A 10,561-nucleotide genomic window follows, 5' to 3' on the forward strand; every position below is an offset into this window, starting at 1 on the left:
GCGCAGACAGCCTAGTTTGATAAAAAGACCATCTCTCCAGCAGTGAAATACTTCTGTGATAGGGGTCCCCACTCAATAAACTATAGTGTGTATTTCTGATGGTCGTAATGCACTACTTATAAAAATGTCCTGTAGATCTAAAGAGCTCACACTTGACCCTGCACTTCATTGGGTCCTCAGATGAATGGTTGTGGAAAAAGGAAAGGACAGAGAGACTCCTTTCATTTTAGTCTGATTGAAAATCAAATAGTTTGGATTATGAACTGTTGGTTGGAAGCATAAATCCATGATTTTGTTTAGAAGTAATGTTCAGAAAAGACAAGTCGATTAGTCAGTTGATCAACAGAATTGTAGTTGACGGCTGCTTTGAGAATCGTTTAATTAGTGAAGTGAGTTAGTACAATTACTTTTCATTTGTTTCTGCTGCAAAAATGTTAGGGTGTGCTGTTTTTCTCTTTTAAAATCATTATGAATTGAACACCTCTATGTTTTCAAGAGGTGATCGGACAATTTACTTTAACATTAACTTGGGATTTTGAAATATGTCAAGGTTATCTTTTCCTTTTTCTAATAAACCAAACTAGTAGTACAATAAATAAAAGGAAAACGTTCAACAGATTGTCCTTAATGAAAATAATAGTTTTAGCCCTGGAATGAAAACTAAAATAAGTACCACTGTTGGAGTAGTAAGAGTGCACACAAACAGGAGCTAGTTATTCAAGGCTAAATGTTCAGTGTTATCTACAAAGAGTTCTGCACTTGGGAACGCACGCTTCTGCAAAAACCCTTGTAAATATGACATGAATATCTCAAGGAATGTGAGCTATGTAAACACAACATAATGGACCCTCCTAGAGGCTGGCATTAATGATTTCTATGATAAAGATCAAAGGGGTCAAAGCCAATATCAGAGCCTGAGAGAGAGATTTATAATTCTTCCAACTAGTTAATCATCAGTGTCTGGTCTCTGCTGGTACATCTCTATCTCTCCAGCTCTTCTTCCTTCACAGAATGAAGGAAACAAGAACGATAGAAGGAGGGAAAGAGGCCGGGACAGACAGAGACAAACTGTGAGGGGTTTATTTGTTGCGCCATCTCTCCTTTGCACCACAGATCTTCCATCAGTGTGATTGTCAGTAATTGCCTGCTCACTGCTTCGTCACAGTCGGCGTTCAAACCACCCCTCACTGCCTCTCTTTACTTCTTCTTCTCTCCGTCTTCTCTCACTTTTACTGTCTCGCTCGGTCTCTCTCTTCCTTTGCATTAGCTCTCAGCGTCTTCCTTATCATCCTGATTCTGTCCATCCATCTTGTCCTGTCTAACTCTCTCATAAAACATACTGCGACTGTTCAGGGTAGAAGCTGGCACAGTAATATGTTTATGCTTCCCAAAATATCTACAAACAGGTTGAACCGCTCTGTTTTTCTGCCCCAGTGGGATGAAATTTGGAATGATCATGATGGATTTGTGCCAGTGCTTACAAATACACTTATATATGTCCTGCGTGTATGCCTGATACAGAATTATTTTGCTTGAGATACACTGTAATGTCAAAACTTTGTGGATGCTCCTCTTGATTTTATAGTTTTGGCCCCCAAGTTCCAAGGAAGGGAAATCTTAGTGATATTTTAGACAATACTTTGCTTCGAAATTTGTGGCAGCTGTTTGTGGAAGACTTTTTCCTAACATCACAGTTGCAACATAAAGTGCTGAAGAGGGCATAAAAAAGAACTGGGAGCATCCTGGTTGCCTAGGGAGTAAAGCTATAGTTGGTAACATTTTAACAAATTAGGGCTGTCTGCACTAATGCGTAAATTGCGCTGTGTTAAGTTTGTACATAATGTGTTAATTTTTTAAAATCGTGTTAATTGCAGGCCGACATTTCTGTCTTTAAGAGGCTGTACCGGGCTGAGTTTTACAGCCACAGAGATGATACCAGTATCATATGAAACTAGAAGACCTGATGAATCCAGTGGTCATGCTAGCGTGTCAGTGAGGCAAGTACGCAGCATGGCCATTTCACAGGGGTCCCTTGACCTCTCACTTCAACTGATTTACCTTGTTAATATGGACTTCAAAACTTTTTTGAAATGTAAAATAATGGAATTGATTAATTGATTAATTTCAATTAACTATTGATTGAATCGTGATTTTAAAAATTTGTCTGTAAACCCTAATATATATATATATATATATATATATATATATATATATATATATATATATATATATATCCTGAAATTGTCACTATATCCAGACAGCAGTACATGAGACAGTCTTTGAAAAAAAAACGTGTTGCTCCTCCTCGTAGTGTTTAGTGAGTCTCAATCATGTCAATCACTGCTTGTGAACTACGGTCAAAGTAGGCAGCGCTGATTAAATATAGATTACAATTCTTTCACTGCATTGCCTATTTCTTGTCTCTTTTAAAAAACGTATCTCTGTGCCATGCTTTGCTGTAAAATAGAAGAGTTTGCTCCAGCTGAGGGCGGTACTGGATTTAAGCTCAACTGTTTCCAACATGGTGGCAAACTTTCTCATTCTACAGCTAAACAGGACACTCAAATTTGTTTCTGAAAACATTTGAGGTGAGAAATAAGCAATACAGTAGCAGAATCTTGATTCATGTTTGATCAATCTTAGGCTATGATTTGTTGTTTATTTAAGTGCATACTTTTTTTCATGGATCATCTGTCTAACGTACTACTGTAAAGATAAAATGATAATTTAGCAAATATGGCAAAAACTTATTTATTTATTTTTCCAACTTTGTTTATTGATTTTCCACATACATTGATTTTCCATACACCTCCAGTTACAATCATTAATTAAAAAAAACAGTTATTATTATTTATGAACCGCTTCCCCCCTCCACACCCTGGTACATACCCCATAAAAGAAGCACATAGGTGAGATTGACATTGAAAAGTACATCATTAAACAATCAAATATTAGTATTAATAACATCAATAACTTAAAGAAGAAAAGACATAAATAAAATTATTATATAAAAACAAACAGGACAATAAATAGGAAAGGGGAAATTAAAAAAAAAGGGCTAAAAGCAAGGCTTTTGCATTCAGTCCAAAATACCTTGGCAGGCTGAGCTATTAACATATGACAGAAAGGGATTCAGGTCTTTATAAATGCATTAGTAGTCCCAGACAGGGACAGTTTAAGAAAATACAGCACCTCCTTGACCCAGCTTGCATTGGTGGGTAGAACTGAGGGTGTCCACTTTAACAATATCAGTCTCCTAGCTAACAGAGTTGTAAATGGAATCATATCCTTATTGGCGGAGGAGAGACTGAGTGGAGGGGTAAGCACACCAAACAAAGCAGTGATAGCATTAGGGACAAGAGTCCTCCCAACTACCACAGATAACGTTTCAAAAATCTCAGTCCACAATGCATTTAAAGACGAGCATTGCCAAAACATGTGCAGATAGTTTGCTGGTGTATATTCACAACAATCGCAAGAGGGAGCCACTTTATTAAATATTTTTGCAAGACGGGCTTGAGTATAGTGGGTTCGGTGCAGAATCCTACACCGGATAAAACTGTGTCTAGCACAAAGATGATCCGTGGACCCTCCGCAAAACCTCCCCTTAAACATCATCCGGAATTGCGTCCCCCAAATCTGGGTCCCATATAGGTTTTAAGGTATGAGGAGAGCCCGCACAGAGTGTATAAATATGTGGTCTTGTTACTCCAAATAAATTCCAAAATGAGAGTATCTACTTCAAGGAAAAAGGAGAGGGGAAGAAAGACTGGAACGCATTGAAAGAAATATGAAAGGCGTGGGAAAACATTCATCTTAACAGTATTAATTCTGTTGGCAACAGAAAGATTAAGGAGGGACCATCGGTGGAAGTCTTTCTTAATTTTTGTAAGCAGAGAAAAAATTTTTTACTTGTAGAGATTATCTAAAGTGTCAGCCACATACACCCCAAGATAAATAAAGCCAGAGTTAGAAGTCTTGAAGCGGATACTCTTTAGCAGGTTTATTGATTCCAAATATCTCACTCTTGCTGAGATTCAGTTCATATCCAGAGACCTCACTGAATGCATCTAAAACAAAAATTTAATTTTTTAAATAAAAGTTACCAACTACAGCTTTAAGGGCAACATTGAAAGACCCTGGTGAGGGAATCTCTGTTGCATGTTGTTCCCAATCCCTCTCCCCTCATATCCTGCCATCTCTCTCCTATCAACTGTGTAATAAAGGCAGAATATGTCTCCAAAAAAATGCGAAAAATGTCTTTACAGAAACATTATAGCATTGTCTAGCAATCAAATACATCCAATTACACATCCCTGGTGGATTCCTTTGTAGAATGAATGCCATATTTCTAAGTTTACCTGGCGATTGTTTTGACAAAAGATAAAATAGTTGAATCTTTTACTACCTTTTACGAAAACTGCAATGGTTGAATTGTACTTCCTTATCTTTTCTGAAAAACACAACCCTATCAGCACAGCCAGCTGCTTTTTTTAATTACATTTATCAGTCTCTCTTTACTAGCCTTCTTTATTTCCCTCTTCTTCCCTCATCCATCTGTCCTCCTCTGTCTCTCTCTCATTCCATGTGGTTCTCTCTCTCTCTGTGTCTCACTTATGTCTCTCTCTCCTGTCCCTCTCCTCGGACTGAGCTTTCCATTGATCAAACAGTGAAATTGTCTCTTGCTGGCCGAGCACCCATTTGTCCCCTTCACCTCTTCCCTTCCCCTCTCCCCTCTCCTCTTGCCAGTGGGTAAACAGACACAACGTCATTCTTTCTTTTGTGTCCCACAAAGAGGAGAGGAATTGCAGTCACTTCACATGAAGAATTGACTGTCTTTATGGAGCACGACTGCCTGGGGGAGGTCTGTGCATGTGTGTGAGTGCACTCTCCTTGGTATGCGGTCTAGAAGTGGCCATGGTAACCCCTAATCATTTTCCCACAGTTCTCTGTGCCTAACATAAAGGCTAAAATAATTGGCTTCTTTTTTTTTGTTTTTGTTACTGAAGTTTATCTCTAAACGGTGATCCACGCAGAGACACTAAAGTCTCATTAAACAGTGCCAGAAGAACCATCAGCCAACTGTTCACACAGAGGTTTTATTGATATTTTGATTTCACATTTGTCTTCTTATCTTATTTTCTCCTTCCTTTTTCTTCTTCCAACTCAGTCAAACTGAAACGAATTGTGATGTGTACCTTTGTTTGCAATGCAGATAAGTATGTCCACTATCTTCAAACAAAAGTGTTCCTTATTCTTCTGATAAGTCTGTGCTCGACTTGAATAAACATCAATCGCTGCTTCAATACTCAGGCAACGCTTTAAAGATGTAGCTTTTGAAGTTGCAGAATTATACCCATCTGTCTTTTTATTATATTTGTATTGCAGATAGCCACATTACATTTTCTGCCACTTTCTGTCCTTTCTCAATACAATATCACTCACCCATGTTGCCTTAAAGTAACATCTGCTAACTGACACGTCTGGGCGTCTCGTAATCCTCGAGACACAAAAACAGTAGGGTTGAGTTATGGAGTGTGACATAAACAGAGCAGGGTAAGAAGGAGACTGTGGGGAAGTGAAGTGGGACAGGAGTCATTGCATTGTAATGGAGAATGTTGTAAAACATACAGCAAGTGTAATAAAAGACACAAAGCTCAGAGACAGCAGTGATTTAGGTATAAAGTTGAGGCTGCCACAAGAGAGTTTAACCAGAGTCTTTCCAACATCAATGCAAAGAGATGCTTAATAGTTTTTGGTTGTATCAACTGCTTTTAAAAAGTCACAAGCTCAAACCCTTAACATCATTAATGGCCAGAGGGATTATGTTTTTGGGTTGTCCCTTCATCCGTCCCCTTTTGGTGAACACAGTTTCTCAAGAACACTTTGGGGGAAATTCTCCAAATTTGGCACTTATGTTCACCTGGACTCAATAATGATCTGATTAGAATTTAATGTTCAAAGGTCAAGGTCACAGTGACCTTATGTCCATGTCATAGTGTCCATAGTGGAGGACACACTATGATTTAAGGGTCTAGCTAACGTTAGCTTTGTAAATATGAATTTCAAGCCACAGCCTTGACCTTTAAGATCCGCTTAACAGAAGGCTAAACTGTTAGCTCTGTTTTTCCTCTTTCTCTGAAACGCTTCGCCGATATTGGTGTGTTTTGTTTTGTTTATTGCCAGACTATATTATAGACTCCTTTTAATAAGTCTGTCTTCCTTTTTTGGGGTTGCTTTGCACTGTAGGCAGTTGTTACCAATGCTTGAATTGCAACTTTCTTTGCCAGATTCTCCACCATGAACAGGCTGTCACTGAAGGGACATGCATTTGCATTTGTAAAACAGCCAATGTAAATGGCCTGTTTCTGAAATGTAATTGACCAAAGTTTCCTAAAATGTTTTCTAAAGCCTGAAAACAGGGCCAAAAGGAGGTGCAGAAGTCAAGTTCTCTCAGACCACTTGAATTACAACAAGCTCAAAGTTTATCATTCATTTTTTGTCCAAGGATGCCAAAATAAAATGTCCTACCTCACCTTTAACACCAGCAACTGAAACATTTGCGTATATTATTCTCACTTTTTCTCACCTGATTGTCGTACTGTTGCTGAATAGTTTCCTTTCAAAGAGAAAAAGTTTGAAAACAAAGCCACAAAGCCTACTACTGTACGTGATAAAACTTGTGGTCCTTCTACAGTTATAGATTCTTGCTGGTGCTTTCAGATGTAATTTCACTGTATGATGAGAACTTTTTCAGCCCTTGCTTTGGGGTTTGGAATAAATGCACATGCTTTCATTATTTCTGCATCTAAAAGTCAAGGACATGTTTCTACGGTTCTCTATCTGAACTATAGCTGACCTCTTGGTCCAGGGGAGGTCTCTGAATAATTTTAGCATGAGATTTAGAAAGGAAAAACATCCATCAAATCCTTTTTTGTGGACAAATTTACTTTTGTGTGTCAGACTTGTGCATGTGTGTTTGATTGAAAATGTGTGCATGTTTGTGTGTGTTTTGGCTACCTTTCTGTATCTGTCAGTGAGTGTGAGTGTGAGTGTGCTTGAAAATGAGAAGCCCGCAGTTTGAAAAATGTGACACCTGTGCTATAAAAACGATTGCACTAAATCAAAATGGATGGCAGCACTTTTGAAATGAGAGCAGAGAAGTCATTTCGTCAGGTTTGATATTGATAATGATACTGACTGCTGGGATCTTCTCTGAATGATGAACTACTTGTGAGGTCCCCGCCCATGTTCGGAAATTAACTCCTCATCGACAGAGAAGGTTTAGGAGAGGGGTTTGGTGGTTGCTAGGTGATGATACAGGCATTCTGTTGCTGTGGCGAGTTGGGAGGGGTCCGTCAGTGTGCTGGACGGAGGAGGACTGGTGTGTGTATCTGTGTAGCCTGTATCCAGAGCATGTTGAGACTCCAGTTGCACATCAAGTGTGTAAATATTTTACAAAATAAAGTACCTTGCAGTGTTCTTATAAGAAATAAAACAGGATGGTTTTTAATGTAAAAGCGTGCTGAACCACTGATCATAAAGCCCTAAACCTTCCTCCTTTTTTCTTTCCTCCCTGCCTCCCTCTGTCTCTTCTTCCTCCTTACACTTCCCTTTCATCCCTTTCCTCACTTTTTTCCCCCAGATGAGTAACAAGCGCTCCAACAGTTTCCGGAGGGCCATCCTGCAGGGGAGCAGGCAGCTGAAAGGCTGCAGTCTCAGAGATGAGGCGGGCTTGGGCCTGTCCCAAAGGCTGGTCCGACACGTCGCCTACGAGACGCTGCCCCGAGAGGTTGACCGCAAGTGGTACTTTGACAGCTATACCTACTGTCCCCCACCATGGCTCATCCTGGCCATCACCATTGCTGAGGTAAATTGTTTGGGAACATGAGACCAATATGTTCACTGTAACTCTCGTGTGAAAGGTATGCTGAAAAGTTTAACCACTTGCCTCACCATAGAGCTATGTTTTGATAAGAAGGCCCATACGCAAGAACGATTGAACGACAGTTACCAATTATACAAACGAAAGAAGGCGGTAATTCAAAGGCAACCCAATCACCAGAAAAAATGCTGGCATTGTACATTTCTGCAAAACACATGTTACATTTGTACATTATTATATAGCTGATAAAAAAAATTACATTTCAAAAACACTGTTATCGTGTGATTTGATTTGGGCACAAAACCTGCCTGGTTGTAGTTAGGAAACAATCACATTTGGGCTTAAAGTACCCAGTTTTAGTGGCTAAGAAGCTGCTTGAAACAGTGATTTCTCTGTAAAAAAAAAAACGACCACTTTCCATGCCACTGTCCTTGCAAGAAACACTATCCCAGCTGAAAATACAGCAATGGGTTGCTAATGAAAACCCACATTTGGTGTCTATGCTGCTAAAACACATAGTGATGACTCATCAATAAACAATTGGTTGTTTGTTGGTCTCAAACTGTGGTCTCGCCTAGGTGCCACACCATCCACCATCACCTCCACCTCCTGATGACAAAGTCAGCAATACATGAACATTTATATGATAGGTATGAAACATACAAATGCATCTGTTGTTTACAGAAATGTACAATGCCATCATTTCTTCTGGCAAGTAGGCTGTACAATTGTGTTTCATGCGAGTCACACAACACAAAGAAGATGAGTTGTCCTGATGAGTGAACATAAATGAAACTCAAGGATTTGCCATGTCAGTTATTAAATGACGTCCCTCCATTTCATGTTATTCCACCAATAACAGTCAGTTCTGTAACACAGCAAGAAACATAGCAGTATACCAGTAAAAGGCATGAAAGAAGAGGTAGGTAGCTGATGTAAACATAGATGCAAACAATGCATTTTTCTAAATATTTAAGGAAAATTGCAAATCATATACAAGGATGGGAATGCTCTAATCACTTTTGCTAGGTTTCAAGAATGTGTGTTTGGGGAGCACCCAGTACCTCAGTTGGTAGAGCAGGTGCCCCACGTACGGTGGCTACATTCTTGTCCGCAGGTTTGATTCCAGCCTCGGCCCTTTGCTTCATGTCATTCTCTCTCTCTGTCTCTCTTTAACAAAAAGTCTTGCATTATAGCCTGCAATGCTCTGCAGAAGTATCAATTCTTATAAGCCAATAAGTGCTTATAATAAGGAATTTTTCCTCATTTTAGAAGAAACATTTCAGAATTCCAAATTGTCCAATATAATTATCTGTGTCCAAATTAAGACAGATGAATTCATAATAATATAATGTGATTGATGGCGCCTGTAGATAAGTAAAGAGATGGAGTGTAAGTTTGTGTTCAACGTTATCCCTGTGCTGGAGCAGCGTGTTCTGATTAATGAGGCTGAGCATCATTTCATCGTGTTTATTGTGGTGCTTATCCCGATACCTCACTGTGTTTTTTCTTTGGTGTTTTCCCAGGTGGCCGTGTTCATGTATTACGGGTTCCAGCTGGACCGTTTGGTCCTGCAGGTGTCCAGCCCGTCCTTCCTAAAGAGCCCTTTACCCTACCACCCCCAGCTCCGAGCCCAGGCCTGGAGGTACCTCAGCTACATTTTCATGCACACTGGGTGAGTTTACACCTCACTATTTCTAGTATTATTTTCCTGTGGGAATGCCTCAATGACACATTTGACATGATGGGAACTCATCCCTTGATCAGGGGAGTGCGTGTGACACCGTGGGGCTGGAATTAACATATTGGTGGTTGAACACAAACAGAGGTACTGCATATCTATGATGCCGCGGGTGGCTTGGGTTTATGGCATTTGAAAAGTTCAGTGAGTCAGAGCTTGTTACATAACGATTTCATTAAGAAAAATACACAGTGCAATTAATCTCCAGTGAAACACACCAACTGAAAGCAATTAAATCCTTTTCAGTCATGAAGGATAAATGCAGATAAGGAAGAGGAGATGGGGGGTGGTGAGTTGCTAATGAGCCCTTGGATGCATTCAGTAATACTCAGTGAATTCACTGTACGTGAAGTTACAAAATAAATAAGCAAGTGACAAATAAACAACCGATTATTATTGGATTTTTGGTGCAATATATACTGTTCCTCTCCTCTCTGCTCCTCTCCTCTCCTCTCCTCTCCTCTCCTCTCCTCTCCTCACAAGCACCAAAGACTTCTTTTATTATCAGTTCAGGACAGGTCATCCAGGTTTAATTAACCTTCTGGGTAAATGTAGTCTGAGGTAATAGTCAGAACTAATAAAATGGTAATTTAATTAGGAGAACCTGGAGGTGCTGGGGAGAGACGGTGGGGATGACAGTGTGTGGTTAAGAGATGAAGTAGAATGGATGAAAGAAAGGATAACAGGAGGGAGGCGGGGTGTTTAACATGTGCTGATTATACAGGAACATATCGAGATGATTTAGGTCCTCAGGGACAAGTGACTTAACTGTGACTTAAAAAAACAACAACATGAGAATGATGTTTTGTCTACCAATCGGCCTGATTATATACAGAAATGGTTTATTTATTACTGTTGTGGAAACATCACCAGCATCTTAATAATAGTAACATCTCAAAATGACAAGGATAGTTAATGTTAAGTTAATGACTGAG

General features: G+C 39.5%; 1 protein-coding gene across 6 annotated transcripts in view; it reads left to right on the top strand.

The window, feature by feature from the left end:
• Nucleotides 1–10,561, top strand: part of rhbdl3 (rhomboid, veinlet-like 3 (Drosophila)) — an 87,490-nt gene that overhangs the window by 55,629 nt on the left and 21,300 nt on the right. For all 6 annotated transcript variants that reach the window (XM_088075556.1, XM_088075559.1, XM_088075557.1 and 3 more), the window contains 2 exons: nt 7,646–7,870; nt 9,412–9,560. In XM_088075556.1, the coding sequence (XP_087931682.1) occupies nt 7,646–7,870; nt 9,412–9,560 (374 nt within the window). The remainder of the gene's footprint in view (nt 1–7,645; nt 7,871–9,411; nt 9,561–10,561) is intronic.

Source organism: Plectropomus leopardus, chromosome 3 (assembly GCF_026936395.1).
Source record: "Plectropomus leopardus strain MGB_pleo_1.0 chromosome 3, ASM2693639v1, whole genome shotgun sequence".
Taxonomy (NCBI): domain Eukaryota; kingdom Metazoa; phylum Chordata; class Actinopteri; order Perciformes; family Serranidae; genus Plectropomus; species Plectropomus leopardus.